Here is a 19285-nt window from a genome sequence, read left to right on the forward strand (position 1 = left end):
TACTAAATCTCCACAAAAACCGCCTTGGGAGATAGTTTATAATTTTGTGCTTAAATACATTCCATTGTCCCCACAGGTGTTTTTTTAGTACAGTAGTAGTAGTAGTAGGAGTAGAAGTAGTAGTAGTAATAGTAGGAGTAGTAGTAGTAGTAGGAGTAGAAGTAGTAGTAGTAATAGTAGGAGTAGTAGTAGTAGTAGGAGTAGAAGTAGTAGTAGTAATAGTAGGAGTAGTAGAAGTAGAAGTAGTAGTAGTAGGAGTAGTAGTAGTAAGAACAGGAGTAGTAGCAGGAGTAGAAGTAGTAGGAGTAGGAGTAGTAGTAGGAGTAGGAGTAGTAGTAGGAGTAGGAGTAGTAGTAGTAGTAGTAGGAGGAGGAGGTGGTGGAGGAGGAGGAGGAGTGGTATTTCAATCTAAACAACATTGAAATGCTAATTTCAAGATAAAAAATAAATCTTACAGGTGATTTTCGATAACCTTTTACACTTGTACATGTATCTGTTACATTTGAACAATAACATGTTAAACACATATCATCAAACCATGCAGCATCATTAAATTGTGGAGCTTTACAAATACCACCTTCTGTAAACGCAAAAAAAGAAAAAAAGAAATATAGAAGTACATTAGAATCATCATCCAGTGATCAATCAATTGTAAATACATCTCAGTCTTACAGGAGGTTAGTTGCGGCCTCGGATAGCTTAGTGATAACGTCTTTGACTGTGAACCTGGGTTACACGGAGTCGAATCCGTCAGCCAGCGACAGTTCCCGCAAGATTATAGGTACACCTTGCTGACGAGTACCAGGGTTTACTGTTGACTACCTCCAACTACCATCTTGTCTCAGCATAGCACACACAATATCGAGTCACCTAGACTAATGGCCACATTACAACTTAGTCGATTGAATCCGATCTACATTACGGAGAACCTGACACACTTGACAGTGATCACTACCCAGTGATCAATTCATTGTCAGAGAACAGTATTTCCTTATTCATTTACCTACAATAAAGTTTGTCAGTCCATTTGTAATCCTACAAAACTATCATCAAATATAACCTATCTAAATGACTTCACTACTGAACTAAATAAGCTCCAATCTTCACAGATTTTCATCCCTACTTCTGGAATTCTTAGTGAAGTTATTCTCTAATTACTAATAATAGGATAAATGTTTCTGAGAAACCTTTAGTTTAATGATAGTGTTATATCTGGAGCTTAAACTCTTGTTATGCCACGTACTACTAGACTACGTGAATGATCGAACCTGCAAAGTTGCAAGAGAGATGACAGAAGACTAGTAAGTAGGAATGTTATTCCCAAACAGTGTCCAATATAGTACAAAAATCTCATGTATTTATAGTTTTTTTGGCTTAATGTAAATCATCATTTCGGACAGCCAATAGGCATATAAGGGGTTCTTCTTATTCATCCAATAGGGAAGCTACATGCCGACACTCTAGAATGTTCCTCTAGCGGTGATTGGATGGAATTTCTTCGGCTCTTTCTGGGCTTCTGGAGGCTTCCTTGAGTTTGCCAACAAGCCGTTCTTACAGATAGTTTAATCAATATGATGCCTAAATTACCTTCACATCAACCATATAAACGAAGACAGATCTATTACAGTAGTATAATGGTTATTGTCCCGTAAACTCTGTTTTCATTTTCTGTAGTCTAATTGTAAATGATTATAATAACTCTGTAATCGCTCTGAAATCTCCTATGTATATACTGTTCATACTTCATCAGGATATCCAAGTTCTCCTACTAAGAATATATGAATTCTCAAATGTTATGATCATAGTATTTGAATACATTAATTAGTCAATCACTAAAGAAGAACTAATCAGAATCTGGATTAATAGTTCTCTGTTCCGAGTAAGCTAGTTTTTGTCTACAGACTGATGACATAACTGTCGAGCAATGATAAACTTTGATTGACTTCAATTAATCTTGATCAGTGATGAGATAATCGTCTACTTGGAAAATAATGGTTTCCAGATAACGCATCATATTATCGTAACCTCTGTATTAAATGTCTTTTCTAAATAGTTTATTATCTCTATAATCCTCCATGCCTTTTACATTCATTTTCAGAATATAATTTATTTTATCATTTGGATGGGGTTTTGTGGAGATTTCAGTGTTTTCAAAGTTGAAATCATGAGTCCATTGAAGCTAGACCACCAGGGAAAACCTGGAAGTACAGCTTTAAGGCCGTTTCGTCCTATTGTTGGACTCCTCAACAGTGAGCATCCACGATCCCACCTCGCTAGATTCGAACCCAGGACGTATCAGTCTCACGCGCGAGCGCTTAAACTCCAGATAACTGAGCCGGCATCCAATGGTGTTAATGCCTAACTTCAACCAATCCACGAATCTGAGCTACCGTTCACCAATTGTCTTCAATGAGTACCTATCTCACAACAGACGTGGTTTGAACTCCCCTAGTCACTGCTTCTCACTAGAACTCCAGGAATTGTCTCTTGAAGTCAGTCACTAGTGAGTTTGCGATTATAATCATTTATTAATTTCCTTTTCTAATTACAGATACTACATCACCTATGATCATTTTGTTAAAACGTTTCTACACGAACGTTGCACATAGCTACTAAATCAGTTTTTCCTCATATAATAATGAGAGAATCGTATTACATAACCCAAAACAATAAATACTATAAGTCTGAGAATACAAAATCATACAAACATTGTAAGCAAAGATGAATAGTGGCTAACAGTGGAATCCATGATGCGCGTTTCGTCCTATGTTGGACTCGTCAGTTGGATGTACCTGTACCCCAGAGTTGATGTTCACTCTGGGACTCGAACCCAGTACCTTTCGCTTCAAACGCCATCGCGCTATCCATTCAGCTATTAAGTCTTGATAGCCACTTGCTTGTGCAATTTAGGCTAATTAAGGCTATATCGAGGCAATACGCGCAGTATGCACATATGCCAATTAGAGACTGACCAGTTGCAGTTCTAACACATCAATGAGAAGATTCAAACAAACAATACTAAGTGAACAAAATCATACAGTTTCTTTGAAAAAATATCAAAACTTACTAGCTACATTCACTAAAAAATCTGGTGCTAATGCACGACCACGATTAACAGCTTCACATGTATATAAACCACTTGCACGTGGTTCCAAATCGGTTAAAGTTAAATGACTTATAGCCATATTACAATTGATTACTGTATAATTAATTGAATGTTTAACACCTTCTCTTAAATGTCCCCAATTATATCGCCAACTTATAGTAGGAGGTGGTCGACCATATGCTACACAAGTTAATGTTAAATTACCTGATTGATGACCTATTAAATGTGTTTCTCCAGATGGTTCAATGATGCTTGGATAACCTTGAGAGTTAAAAATAAAAAAATTGGATGTTATCGTATTTTAACAGTTAAATTCACTGGATGATCTAAACTAGAGCACCATGGAAAACCTGGAAGCACTAGATGGCCGTTTCGTCCTGGTATGGAATTCCTCAGCAGTGCGCATCCACGATCCCGCTCGTAGGATAATTTGCTTTCGATAACTTCAAGAGCAGAGGAAATTATTTTGGCGTACAGAAAATTTTATACACTTTATGTTTTAATCACTACATAGTAAAAAGACGGTAATTCTGACACAAAATAGATGAGATGAGATATGACTTACTCGTATCTATTATTATGATTGATTTTGAGAAACAAATAAATCGAGTACTGATGCACTTTAGGTTATTGAATAGTATCATAAGAAGAGATGATAGTGGTTAGCAGTGGAATCCAGGATGAGCGTTTCGTCCTATTTGGGACTCATCGGCTGGATATACCGGCATCCCAGAGTGAATGTTCACTCCGGAAATCAAACTCAGTACCGTTAGTCGTCACGTTATCCACTTAGCTACTGAGTCCTAATGGACACCTGCTTGTGCAATGGAGTGAAGTTTAAATTCACTTGATGTAGTTTATTTGTACCTTCCTATTGTTATTTAAGACTGTAATTGATCAGTCACTTATTGGTATATGTGCATTTTGTGAGCATTGTCTCGATATTACCTTAAGTTAAAACAAGGAAATATCGAGGCAATCCTTACAGGATGCACAGATACCAATAAGATAATCAATTGCAGACTTAAACATCAGTAAGAAGAATCAAACAACCAGTTATTGGATAATGTGTTTACTAAAGATATCAAAATGTCTTAAACAGAGGTTTATTAGGAGGTGTGGTAACGATAGTATGATCTACAAATCAGGAAGGAGAAAATTTTCAAAATCCAGAAGTTCATAGAAATCAGTCAACGTGTTGAACTGTTGCGACAGATCCTGAAATCTTTATATTTCACCTCAGGAAACATTAAAGCATGCTTAAGCTGAATGATTAATGATTAGTTATGAACAACATAGAAACACTTCATCAGTTATCGTTTGTAGAGCGAGGATCGGAAAAGCAAGAGCAGCATATTTACAACTGAAGAACATCTGCAACTCAAAACAATTGTAAACCAACACTGAACTCAGAATTTTCAATACAAATGTCAAGACAGTTCTACTGTATGGGACGCAGACGTGGAGAACTACGAAAGCTATCATCCAGAAGATACAAGTGTTTATCAACAGTTGTCTACGCAAGATGCTTCGGATCCTGTTATGGCTCGTGAGTTGAACGCTTTATTCGGATCCTAGCTATTCGGATAACCCCAGGCTAGCACTACTCAGCGACTTGAAAGACCAGAGAGAAGACACGAGTATCAGAGAAGCACTTTACTACAAGGTTCATTATGTACAGAAAAAACAGGGGTTTTATAGTAATTAAAAGACCTTGAGATTCCATAGTAGCAGTATGTTTAACAGCCAATCAGGACCTCATTATTTTAGTAGCATAGCTTCTAACTAATCGCTGATTGGTTGGTCTCTTTATGAGCCTCTCTGGAGGCTCTGATAGAGTTTATTGTAAGCCGACCTAACAGATCCGTTAGCCAGACACTATCAGAAACACGTTACTGTGAAAGACAACAAACCAGATTCCAGAGGAGGAAGAAATCAGGAAGAAGCACTGGAAGTGGATAGGACACATATTGAGGAAATCACCCAACTTTGTCACAAGACAAGCCCTTACATGGAATCCTGAAGGCCAAAGGAGAAGAGGAAGGCCAAAGAAGTGAAGACAGACATGAGGAGAGTGAACAAAAAATGGATAGTACTAGAAAGGAAGGGTGAGGACAGAATGGGTTGGACAAAGCTGGTCGGCGGCCTGTGCTCCATTGGGAGTAACAGGCGTAAGTACGTAAGTAAGTTATCGTTTGTATCCCGTTTTAGACAATGTTACATAGTTGAAATATGTTAACTCATTAGATAATACACATATTCAACTTACTGCATTCACTTTCATCATCTCCATTTGGTTCACAATCTGGTACTGAATCACACATAAATGCTCTAGCTATCATTTTATCACCTTGTGGACAAGTATAATGTGTACCATTGCATTGATCATAATCACTTGGTGCTATTAATAAATGAAAGATAAATCTTGAGATAGGTTACATATATAATACTAAACATATTTGTAGATTAGAGATTACTGAAGTAAATGGCTGTATCAAGATAGACAAATGCCTGGGGATATGCATAATTGGTTTATGCTTGATACTATGATCCGAAATTAGACAATGCATTGTAGAGACTGAAGACTGGGTGATAAGAGATTACTTAATTTGTATAGTTTGACTAAGGAGTACTTCATATCAGTTAATCAATCATTCATTATATGAATACAGCAAAACCCGACTCACACGTCCTCGTCGTGCCTCCTGAATTATGGGATTGTTTCCATGAGCTAACGTGGGCGGTAACCCGAGTGGTGCAGATCGGCCTAATCATTCACTTTACCTATACTCACAAATGATTACGATTGCTCCAAAGAATCATTGCATAATTATTGTTGGTTCAAAAAGAAAGAAAGAATGAGTCTGTCCAAAAAATAAAAGAATGATGTAATGATTGTGCGTAAGGAATGCGAAAACAGATAGTGGGTCTCGGTAGTTGTGCCGTCTTTTGATGTAGCACTCTTCTCCAGAATGGTCTACTAGGCTTCACCGTGTTACTTTGGCTGGAAGGGGGGATATCATACTGATCAATTTTTAGACTGTCAAGATTTCACTCTTTTAATTTTGTCATTTGAGTATGAATAACAGACATAAATTTGTTATACTGACGAATTTTCAATGGTAGTTATTTAATATTGGCCCAGAACAAAGTGGGTTGGAGAATGCTAGTCGGTGGCCTATGCTCCACCGGGGGTGGTAATTAAGTAAGTAAGTTATTTAATATTATAACTAATTACTGTTTAATATGGTAATTGCTTGGAAAATTATGTTTCATAAAAGTCTCCTAACAGTCAGTATCTGATATTGATTTTTATTCATTCAAGTATTCTATGAATTCAGATGTCTTAGAAATATTGCTCGCACCTAATGGGATTACCGAGTAAGTAATAATGAGGTTAGATGCAGGATATTAGGGAATGATGGTAAATCAGTTGATGAGGTTGTGAATCTTCTTCGACTAAGATGGTTGGGCCACGAGTTACGTATGCCTGAACATCCATTACCATGACGCGCTATGCTGACTAGTGTAGGGGTTGGTTGGTAGAGAGTTAGGGGCGGCCAAACCAAAACGTGGCATCAGTCCATAAAGTCACTACCTTCTAGTCTGAGCCATGTTGGTAGATGCACACTTCTTGGTTGAGGTCCACGGGACTTTAGTAACCAGAGACTGTGTGGCATAGTTCGCAATCGATCACAATCGAGTAGGTGTGTACACTCTTTGTCTTCCCTTAGACTGTGATATTGAAATTACTTTATACCTTTCTTTCTACCAACTAATTCCTTCTTCCTGTATTATATTATTATATGCAATCCTTTTTTCTTATATATTACTACCATTAGAGTAACTACTTCTATGAATTTGATGTTCATCTCATTTTGCGAATAAGATGTGGAAACTTAGATCGATGCATCTATGTTCCTGGTCCTACGTTGTAACTGAATGACTAACTGATGAGTTCATTTGTAACAATTATCTTCTCATTCATAACAGAAAGGACACCAAATCTCAATATACTCCTACCTCGTTTTTTCAAAGGATACCAAAAGTCAAAAATATACAAGCATCTCTATAGTTTCTTTGATAGTTTTTCACTATTAAATGCTTTAATAGTTTGTAAGCAGGTTAATTCATACAGTTACTATTTCTAATCCATTAGTTCCAACAAAGCCAAGACTGGAAGTTTGAATACATTACTTAGACAGTTGGAAAAAATGGGTAACCTAAACGTTTGAGAAGTCAGCTAGTTGAACTTATAGTACTATTTAGTAACGGTTCCAACTTCAGCTTATGTGTAAATGTTTAGTTTAAATTTTGTGATCTAATAGGCATAGCAACAAGAGAGCAATGAACTTTATGACTCATTCTAATTTCTGAGATAATACCCTCACTTGCATCCGAAAGATTTGTGAACTGTATATCAATGAAATGGTATTTTGTGAATGATGTATCGAAATCACGATTTATCTCTTGCACTACATGACTCAACCCGACCGTTGTTGATACTTTAACGTGGTGATCGAGCCTGCCTATCGTAACGAACTAATCGAGTTATACTGCCCAGAACAATCGTTCCTCAAGGTCCTATCATGCCAGACAGGTTGTTTGAAGCGGCAATCTGAAGGTCCGAGGGCGAAGTCGTACTACTGATTGTACTGAAGTGTGATGGCAGTAAAGTGTTCCCCTCAGACAATCAGCATAACAGCGATGCTGCCTTCCCATAAATAAAGGGTGGGGTTAGAAAAGGTCAACCCTAGAAATGCACACCTTGCCATATCCTACAGATTTCCATCTCGGATGTTAACGTCTCAACAAGTACAGAGTTAACACAAAAATTACTCACAAAAACGTCGTGTGTGACCATCCTCAAGCGGTTGTCCCTTGGGAATTGCGGTCACGCTCTCAGGTCATCAAGACCACCTCTAACCCAATTTCCTAATTATGTACCTCTAAAAGAACCCTTCCATAGTGTGGGCAATCGGGAAGTGATAACCGCCCTCATACCTCTAACAGCACTTCGATCATCTTAACCTTCTATCTCCAGACATTTCACTTTCGATTGATGATACATACTACTTATATCTGTCAATATCAGTAGTACACATCACACTTTCAAATAAATTAGTCATGTGAAGTTTTTACAAAATACATTCAGGATATAATTTAACTTACCGAGACAGTTAGATTCATCAAAATTATTACCACAATCATCTTCACCATCACAATGCCAAAATTGAAGATAACAATTTTTCAATGGTTTCACATCATTCATAAGCCCACAAGCATTTTCATTGACCCCACATTCAGCTATTAAGAAAAAAAATTATTATCAGAAGGGGTTTTGTGGAGATTTAGTATTTTCATAGTTGAAAGCGTGAGTTAATTGAAGCTAGACCACCGTGGAAAACCTGGAAGCACTGGACGGCCGTTTCGTCCTATTGTGGGACTCCTCAACAGTGTGCATCCATGACCTCGCCTCATGAGATTCGAACCCAGGACCTATCAGTCTTGCGCCAGAGCCCTTAACTGATAGACCACTAAGCCGGCATCCAATGGTGTTAATGTCTAACTCCAACCAATCCATGAAATTGAGCGACCGTTCACCAATTGTCTTCAATGAGTTCCTATCTCACAACAGACCGTCCAGTGCTTCCAGGTTTTCCTTGGTGGTCTAGCTTCAATTGATTGACGTTTGCAACTATGAAAAAATATTAATCAATAACCATCATAACATGTTGAAAAATAAATGAACGCAATTACGTTTCCTCTTGTTGGAACATTTGGATTTGGAGATACCAAAAATATTAGAATAATTATGAGAACAATAATTGGACCATATCTGAAGGGATTTTTACAATCTGAAATTTCTCACGTCTTAACTGTACAACTAAGGAGAAATAATGTATTTTCATATTATAAGAAAAGATAGGTATTGGCTTGCATTGGAACCAATGTGGCGTGTTTCGTCCTATTTGGGACTCTTCAGATGGATGTGCCTGAATTCCAGAGTTGATGTTTACTTCGGGACTCAAACCCCATGCCAATCCTCACTCAGTAGCTAAGTTGATAACGTGATGTCGTTTAAAGCGAATGGTTTCGGTTGCTTAGCTAAACTGTTTCACACCAGTTATGAAGCTTACACAGTCGTCATTTTACCTATTCGCATAGTAGATACACATTCAGGTGGGGACATTCAGTTTATTGTTATGTGTAAAACTACAGAATATCTTGGTAACATATATGAACGATACACTGAATAATTCATTTGTAAATTTCCATCATTTATCCTTGACATTCTGTATGATTCTTCAAGTTCTTAATTGCCTTCTATTTCCCTTACTTTTCTTTTCAACCCAACAACAAAAGCGTTTATCTAATCGTTTCAGGTTCTTCGCTTTCCTATAAAAAGACTTCCCTATGACAAATCCCATAGACATCTACTGAAATGATCAAATAGTCTTAATTGTAAACATATTCGCTGTTCCATAAAAAGAAATAGTTGCTATGGCCGGAAAATATTTAACTTACTACATTTCGAAGGAATTTCATCATAACCATCTTCACAGTCTACTACTCCATCACAAAACTTTGTCTCTTCTAAACATTGTTGTGAACCACATGGTCGAAAACCTGGAGCACAAACTTCTTGAACGTATAGTTTTGCATAACCTTTGCTATACTTTAAAGGTTTAAATGAAATCAAAATAGTTCATACATGACAACAGTTAAATAGTTTTGTACTTTAAAAAAAACAACAATGGTATTGTAGGTCCAGTGAAATGTCACTGAACCCTAGCCAAATCATTCGGCAGTTGGGTCACTAAATATCGAACAGATCATTGATCCCTGTCAAGGTCAAGGACAATCAACGCGCATCAGCTATTCATACTCCATGGACTGGCCCATGTGGCAGTGGTTCTACTTTCGCTTGTATCTACTTTAACTAATATATTCCTGTAATAACGTCCTTTGTGTTGTATAGTCTTCAGAGCATCCATGGTCCCTTGATACGTCGATGGGGCAATCCGCGTAAGGTGCTGGTCGCGTGGTGTGACTTCGAAGTTAGCTTGTTCGTTACACCGTTCCCGTCTAACTCGAGTAGGCCTCCAGTCATTCGACATAGATCATCAACGTTGATGGTTTACAGTATGAAATCACTGGGCAAACTAAAGGAATTCAACAGGATATTTTATTTGAATACGAGAATAATCTTCGATGAAATGATTATACTCTGATTATGTAAAGATAAGACACACAATAGTGTATACAACAACAAGTTAGAAGCTGAATTTTTGATAGCGGGTAACAAACAAATCTGTCACAAGTATCGTTGCTTCACTAACATTAGGAACCTGAAATATAGTAAGGCTTATCGAGGCGATCCTCACAGGATGCACATATGCCAATAAGAGACTGATCAATTGCAATCCTAAACAACAATTGGAAGATACAAGCAAACAATACGAAGTGAATAGTAAAGGTTATTTTGTTCGTTTATAAACAAAAGTAGTGGGACTAATGTTGTTATGTGCATCTGACTGACATCAATGCGGAAACCTTTACTCCGTTGCTAATAATTATTACCAAACCTTGGATACCAGAAACAACGCCATAGGAACACTAGAAAGGAATTTCGACACCTACAAATCTTTAAGTAAATTAACGAAATCATTAGCTAAATTTAAATGCAGCGATCTTTGGCCCTTCTCATAATAGTTAATGGTCAAAATTTTACTAATAACTTAAAATGTATTACTTACACCGTCTGTACACATGTAAGATATATTATGATCGAATCGACCAACATCTTTAACGATTAACAAAGCTCTACCACCATTCGTTCCTATTACCTCTTCTTTACCAGAACGTAAATCTTGACGATCTGTACGCATCCAGAATACTTTACCACCTTTCATACCAGTAATTGTAGATAATTCACATAGAAATTGTACAGTTGTTCCAGGACGTGCTTTAACCTCTTCAGGAGTTACAGTCAAATCTGAAAAGATCGGTTAAAAGTGTATATGAATGATCAAAATAAACTTTGAAAAGATAAGGTTCTATTGATTCCGAAATCCTCCTTTATGATTAGAATCAGTACTTTGTAAATGGTGATTGGTACAATGAAAATGTAGCAGGAATTCTGAACTTGATGAAGGCAGAAATTAATACTAATTACATTCTTATTATCAGATTGTGAAATCATGATTCAATTAAAGCTAGACCATCATGGAAAACCTGGAATTACTGAACATCCGTCTCGTCCTAGTATGAGACTCCTCAGTAGTGCAAATCCATGATCGCGCACGCGGGATTCGAACTCAGGACCTTTGATCTCACGCGCGAACACTTACTATTTATCAGTCAACACACTGTAAAACTGACTCAAACAATAGTAGGAAACCACAAATCATTAGATACTTTGAAGACTGATAATTATTACTCTGAACTAAACTATGTTTAATATCAAATTATTCTTCCAGTCAAATACTTGAAATACTGTTAAACCACAAACTGCTCAAAATATTATAACAGTTCACTACATCGTCTCATATTATTTTACTATAAGTGAGCATAGTCAAGCAAGTGAATCCAGGATACTCATTTTATCCTCATTTGAACGAGTCAGGTAAACTTACCTACATCCTAATGCTGATGCGGAGACAAAGATTCAAACCTAACACCATTTACTCCAAATATCAATCCATTATCCGACATTCTATTGACTCCGTATAACCACTAGCCTATCCAATAGTTATTAATTTTAATTGTTTTGTATTTTCCCGTTGTCAATTTTAAGAACTGATACTAATCAGTCTCTATTGATATGTATCCATATCAAATGGACTACTTTGAGTACATCATACTGTTACCAAATAATAGCTCATGAAAGAATCCATGTACAATTTTTATGGTACCTGAGAATCTCCAGGTGATTGTACTTACAGTCCTTAACATTAATCACAGAAACATATAACCCTATAAATAACTAAAAACGTCTTTAGTTCAGTGGTTTCTTTTAATGTATGCATACCTATTTTTCTACATAGAAGTTTATGATACCTTAGTAAATGTTTAGAAGAAAACAATCGTTTGGTAAGACTATAATTCATGGATGAAGCAGGTCTTGAATTTTGGCGCGAAATTTATTCGCTCATTTGGCTAAATAACATTTCAGCTTTATAGCTTATGTCAGTTCATGATGAAAATATCAAATCTAATTCCTAAACTTGACCATCTATTCCTCACACTTGTTTATAACCCAAGATACTTCAAATCCGTTGGCCAGACAATATCAGCAACATTCTACTGTGGGATAGAACAAACTAGATTTCAGAGGAGTAAGAAATTAGAAAGAAGTACTGGAAGTGGATAGGACACACATTGAGGAAATCACCCGACTTTGTCACAAGACAAGCCCTTATATAGAATCCTGAAGGCCAAAGGAGAAGAGGAAGACTAAAGAAGTGAAGACAGACATGAGGAGAGTGAACAAAAAATGGATAGAACTAAAAAGGAAGGGTGAGGACAGAGTGGGTTGGAGAATGCTAGTCGGCGACCTATGCTCTATCGGGAGTAACAGGCGTAAGTAAGTAAGTCTATACCCCTCATTTAACCATATTAAGTAGATGGATATTCCAACATCATTTCAGCGTTGCTCAAATGTCGTCTCATTGATCGTTTCATAGAATTAAATCCATTAAATCATTATAAAACATAAACTATCTACCTTCCATAGAAACTAACCTCTTATTTTAACAATTAATTTAGCCGTATCCTTTAAATTTAATGCTCTACATACATAGAAACCTTCATGATATTTTTGTACATTCATAATACTTAAAAATGATGTGGATGGTGTTGTATCAGGATTATCAATTTTAACATCATTATGTAAAGGAATTTCACGATCATCATCACTGCCAGCCGGTATAAAATACCAATCAATTAATTGATTTCCATTTTCTCTACCATCTAAACGACAATGAAATTCTGTTATATCATTAGCATTTGCCCATCGTTCATCTTCTTTTGGTAAGACAGTAAGGGTTACAATAGCTAATTTAAAAAAAAGATAAGATCAAAGAGTAAATTTCAATGAGATTAAATAATAGTTACTTTGTTTAAAGTAATAAATCAATCATATTTTCATAGTTGAAATCATGAGTCAATTGAAGCTAGACTACCATGGAAAATCTGGAAGAACTGGAAGGCCGTTTCATCCTATTATGAGACTCCTCAGTAGTGCGCATCCATGACCCCGTCTCGCGAGAGAGATTCGAACCTAGGACCTACCAGTATCGCTCCAGAGCACTTAACCGATAGACCAATGAGCCCGCATTCAATGGTGTTGATGTCTAACTTCAACCAATCCACGAAGTTTGAGCAACCGTTCACCAATTGTCTTCAGTGAGTTGTTATCTCATAATAGACGTAGTTGAACTCCACTGGTCACTGCTTCCCACTAGAATTCCAGGACATGTATCTTTAAGTCAGTCATATGTTTGTAATATATCATCATAATAATTATTATTATCAGAAAGGAGGTTTTGTGGAGATTATGGTTAGTTAATAGTAGAATTCATGGGTCGGTTAAAGCTAAACTATCATGGAAAAAATAGAAGCACTGAACGGTTGACTCTTCCTTGTATGGAATTCCTAAACAGTGTGCATCCACGATCAAACATCAATATGCATTCAAACCTAGCATCTTCGGTCAAGTGCGAGAACGCTGAACCTGTAGAACACTGAGCCGGCCAACAACCAACGGTGTTAATTTCTAATTAAAACCAATCCACGAAATTGCACCACAGTTCATCATTGTCTTCAGTGAGTTACAACACACCCAATTGAATCCAACTGATCACATCTTCTCACTAGAACTCTAGGAAATACCTGTTGAAGTCAGTCACTAATGAGCAAATGATGATAATTATCAGAAAGTTGTTTTGTTGATCGTGGACGGAACGGCTGTCCAGTGCTTCCAGATTTTACATGGTTTTCTAGCTTTAAATGATTCATGATTTCAACTATTGAAAGTCAGAAAAGTTTCTTGTGATATGTACACATAACATATGTATTGTTTGTACACATGGTAATCCCATTAGATTTCCATCTACAAACTTCACCTGTTACCTTATATCATATCGTTTGTACATTAGAAAAAGATTAAACTACACAGTTTATTACAAATAGAACAAACTGATTACTTTTTTTAAAGTAATGGGTTACAGCTGTTATCGATTTGTCAGTATTAATGTAGTGAAGAAGAAGAAGAAGACGAGTGGGGACAATCGAATGTACTTGACACCAAAAAAATAATGTAAGAATGTAAACGAGATTTCTTGTGTCCATAGAAAGAGAGAGGGGGGTAGGGGTGACCGGGGAAACTACACATTTATGAGAATGTTTGTTTTCAATTATGAAAATCATGTAAATATGACTTCGAAAATCAGTTTTATATCTGAAAATAGTTTGTTTATTATAAACAGTTATAGGCTATAGATTGATTAGATGACAGTTGGTTTATAATGAATATATGGATATTCATATTCATAACTTTATAGTAGTTGATTTGTAGTGTACCCTAGGTGGTTATTTCACTTTTGGATGGAGTTTGTGTTCTGTAAGATGGATGGTTTGATCGTAAAGCTTTCATTATTCTTCTGAACGACATCATCAGCGAAAACGTCTACATGGGTTACAAATCTTCTCTACCCTATCAAGGTTATTTTACTTTTCCATCAATTTGTCAACTAATTTCAAAAACATAATATAAATACAGAAAACTGTAGTGTAATTTCAGGATCATAATACTTTGTAATTTTATCAGTAGACCAAAATCATATGAGTAGTATAATATATGAATTATTCATGACTGAACCTATGCACTGGAAAATAAAATGTCGAGTTATACAAATGTGTAGATCATCAACGGTGATGATCTTTTTCGAATGATTGAGAGGCTACTCGAGTTAAACGGGAATGGTTTGACTGACAGCTAACTTTAAAGTCACACCTCGCGGTCAGCACTTAATGTGGTTTACTCCTTCGTTGTGTCAAGGTATTAAGGCTGATTTGAAGACCGTATAACATAAAGAACTTCATTACAAAAAATCTACTAGAGTGTAGTATCGTTTGTCATGTTAAGCCCATATACTTCATTCTAGTTACTGGCCAAGCCAATTCACTTATATATCAGAGTCATTATTCGCTTATTAACCTTGACTGTATTTTTATATGAGCGTATATGTGTACCCTTCGTATCCTATTCATCATATGTCTGTCATTCATTTTTGTCTGATTATAAATATTGAGTAATGCTTGCTCATAGCGAGTTGGCTTCCCAGCCATCTCCAATATGCATTATTTTCGCTTCGCTCTTGAGTTGGCTTCCCAGTCATCTCCACTATGCATCATCTTTTCATTCATCAATAAAAATGTAGTTGCCGTTTCCTTTTGCCTTCTGATATTATACACCGTTAAGATTGGTATAATAACGGTTATCGAAGTGAACTATTATTGAAGCACGGCACTACATAACTGGTTAGCCCAACATGCGAAGACGCATCAGAAGAGTAGGTACAAGTGAAAGTGTGACCACCACCTCATGGGCCAGTCCATGGTGTACGGTTAATTGATGAGCGTTGGTTGTCCTTGATCTTGACGGGGATCGATGAACTATTCGATATTCAGTGACTCAACTGATTTGGCCCTAAAAGTGCTTTATTGATGGCTGATATAATTGTGGTATGAATAAAGATAAAGTCTGATCGGCACTGAAGGACTAGATAAGCATGATATTAGTCACCACTTAATCATTATTTAATTGTAAATATCACAATTCTACATGAGGGTCAGCCCTTGTGGGAACACATAGATAGGGACGAGCAATCGTGATCTGCAAGTAAGGCTGACGGTACACATACCCAAATGGCTGCAGAAACAAATGAATTCCAATGGTCAAATATGACTACAGGATAGACGGACATTTTCCTCCATTGCGAAATATTTGGTTGAGACTAGTTTTAAGGTTGATATCAAGTCAGCATTCGTAGTGTTGTACAAAAGCCTTCAAGGACGTATACTAAAGTTTATTGAAGCCTGGGCTATACGAAAACTGAAACCTCCTTTATGTATTCAAAAACAATTTGTTCTTTCCTGTAATCTACTCTGGTAATACTGATTTCTTATCCAGATTGGTTATCACATTATAAGCAAAGATGAGTAGTGACTAGCAGTGGAATTTGGTACATACTTATTTACTTACGCCTGTTACTCCCAATGGAGCATAGGCCGCCGACCAGCTTACTCCAATCCACTCTGTCCTGAGCCTTCTTTTCTAGTTCTATCCATGCTAATAATGTTGTGATGGTCACTTATATCCAAATAAGTAATATATAACGGTGGTCGGACATTGAATATATTTCAGTAGAAGATCGATGTCGAACAAACGGAAACAAAACGCAATTGATATGAAAATGCATGTACAATAATAATCGGAGACGATAGATTGATATTTGCAGAAGGAACAGTCAAGATTGAGAGAAATGATTGATAGTTAGCAAATGAACTGTTTACTGAATGGTTGTCAGATTTTAGTGTGATAGTCTGTAATTTCGTGTTCAAATACATTCGATTGTCAGAAGGGGTTTTGTGGAGATTTAGTATGTTTCATAGTTGAAAGCATGAGTCAATTGAGGAGTCCCATAATAGGACAAAACGGCTGTCCAGTGTTTCAAGGTTTTCCATAGTGGTCTGGCTTCAATTGGCTCATGCTTTAACATTCGATTGTCCCCACTCGTCTTCTTGTTTACTACACTTATATTTAGTCATGATTGATTCATATATTATACTACTCGTGATTTCAGTCTACTGATAATATTACAAAAGATTTAGATAGTGAACCGACACTTCAGTGTAATGTATTTATATTATGTTTTTGAAATTAATTGACAAATGGATGAAAAAGTAAAATAACCTTGATAGGGTAGAGAAGATTTGTAACTTAGGTGGACATTTTAACTGATGATGTCGTTCAGAAGAATGATGAAAGCTTTACGAACAAACCATCCAACTTACAGAACAAAACTCCATCCAAAAGTGAAATAACCATCCAGGGTACACTACAAATCAACTACTATAAAGTTATGAATATAAATACACATAGTTGGAATCATGAGTCGGTTAAGTGCACTGGCGCAAGACCAACAGGTCCTTGGTTCGAATCTCTCGAGGCTGGATCGTGGATGTGCACTGCTGAGGAGTCCTATAATGGGACGAAACAGTGCTTCCAGTTTTTCCATAGTGGTCTAGCTTCAATTGACTCATGATTTGAACAACTATAATACTGAAGTCTCCACCAAAACCCCTTCTGATTATAAATACACATATTCATCATGAGCCAACTGTCATCTAATCAATCTATAGCCTATAACTGTTTATAATAAACAAACTATTTTCAGATATCAAACTGATTTTCGAAGTCATATTTACATGATTTTCATAATTAAAAACCAACATTCTCATAAATGTGTAGTTTCCCCGGTCACCCCTACCCCCCTCTCTCTTTCTATGGACACAAAAAATTTTGTTTACATTCTTACATGATGTTATGATTTGAAAGGTCAACATTTGATGAAAAATAATCTTTGTACTTATATTTTGGCCCCTTACTACCACTACTACTACCACCACCACCACCACCCTTAAGACATATATATAAATATATCATGATGGGGATTTGTGAAGATTCTAGTCATTTTAATCGTTGAATTTATGATTTGGTTTAAGCTAGACTATAATTGAAAACCTGAAAACACCGGGACAGCCATTTTTGTCCTAGTATGAAATTCCTCAGCAGTGTGTATCTACGATCCAGATTTTCAATGGTAGTTTGGCTTAAATTGAATCATGAATCCAAGTATGACAATGGATATAGGTTGAAATGAAAATAAATTTATAATATTATTTTATGATCAGAAAGGGTTTTGTGGAGATTTGGTATTTTCATAGTTAAAAGCATGAGTTAATTGAAGCTAGACCACCAAGGAAAACGTGGAAGCACTGGACGGCCGTTTCATCCTATCGTGGGACTCCTCCACGATCTCGCGAAGCTAGATCGTGGATGCGCACTGCTGACGAGTCTCGCAATAGGACGAAATGGCCGTCCAGTGCTTCCAGGTTTTCCATGGTAGTCTAACTTCAATTGACTCATGAATTCAACTAATTCAAATGTCATACCTTTCACTAACAGTTACGAATGTAATTGAACAAAGACCTGATAACTATTATGACCTCTTTTCCGTTGATAATGTTGAAATTTAAAGTGTCTATGATAATTCATTTTACTTGGATCTTATTGCTTTGCAGTGTTGATACCTATACGACAATTGTTCAGACAGAATAGTATATACATCAAATCTTTTTAAATGAGCAATGTGTTTTCTTATCTGTCTAATCATGAACATTCTGTAACAATGGTGGAGAAGATTTATAGCTCAGGTGGGTGATTTTGATGGAGTTTTATTCTCTGAGCTGAATGGTTTGATCGTGGATCTTTCATTTTCCTTCCGAACGACAGGACAAGCTGTAAATCACATGTGGAGAATTTCAAACACTTCACTTCTACCCAACGTTTGTGTTGATGATGTCGTTCAGAAGGACGATGAAAGCTCCACGACCACGGATTTCTCAGCACTGTGTGTGTATCCGTACTTCTTATGAGAAGTCCATAATCTGTAAATCAATCATTTGGAATACAATGACTCTCGTAACCAGTTTCAGTTATTGCATAATAAGTCGTCTCCTTATTATTGATGAAGCAACCCATATAGTAAGTGCATAGAAGTACATATATTGGATCAGAATATATAGGTTTTAACTTACTTGGTGCTCGGAGTATATGACCTCGTAACTTTTTTGAATTTTGTTGACATTCATATAAACCTTCATGAATATTTCCCATTTTTTTAATTACAATTATACTTGTCTTTAATTTATCTAAACGATTAGCACCAGTCGGTAGGGTACCACCATTGAATTTCCAGATAACCTGAAAATTATAGAAGAGTTTCATTGGAATAAAAAAAACAACGACTATGATGATTTATAATGTATTTCAAGTTTACAAACTTTCATTATAGGCAAAGATGGATAGTGACTAGCGATGTAATCCAG

General features: G+C 36.4%; 1 protein-coding gene and 1 non-coding gene across 2 annotated transcripts in view; both read right to left on the reverse strand.

Moving 5' to 3' along the window:
• The window catches only part of Smp_146950 (hypothetical protein), a gene marked incomplete at both ends in the record, with an annotated part of 126748 nt that overhangs the window by 73812 nt on the left and 33651 nt on the right, over positions 1-19285 (reverse strand). Inside the window, 7 exons of the mRNA XM_018796423.1 lie at positions 473-580; positions 3068-3367; positions 5376-5507; positions 9635-9785; positions 10867-11105; positions 12854-13165; positions 18995-19160. Coding sequence (XP_018650637.1) covers positions 473-580; positions 3068-3367; positions 5376-5507; positions 9635-9785; positions 10867-11105; positions 12854-13165; positions 18995-19160 — 1408 coding nt within the window. The remainder of the gene's footprint in view (positions 1-472; positions 581-3067; positions 3368-5375; positions 5508-9634; positions 9786-10866; positions 11106-12853; positions 13166-18994; positions 19161-19285) is intronic.
• Smp_tRNA_02012_Pseudo_TTG.1.1 lies at positions 2811-2882 on the reverse strand. The gene has a single exon. It is a non-coding gene (tRNA).

This window comes from Schistosoma mansoni, chromosome 2, assembly GCF_000237925.1.
Source record: "Schistosoma mansoni strain Puerto Rico chromosome 2, complete genome".
NCBI classification, from domain to species: Eukaryota; Metazoa; Platyhelminthes; class Trematoda; order Strigeidida; family Schistosomatidae; genus Schistosoma; species Schistosoma mansoni.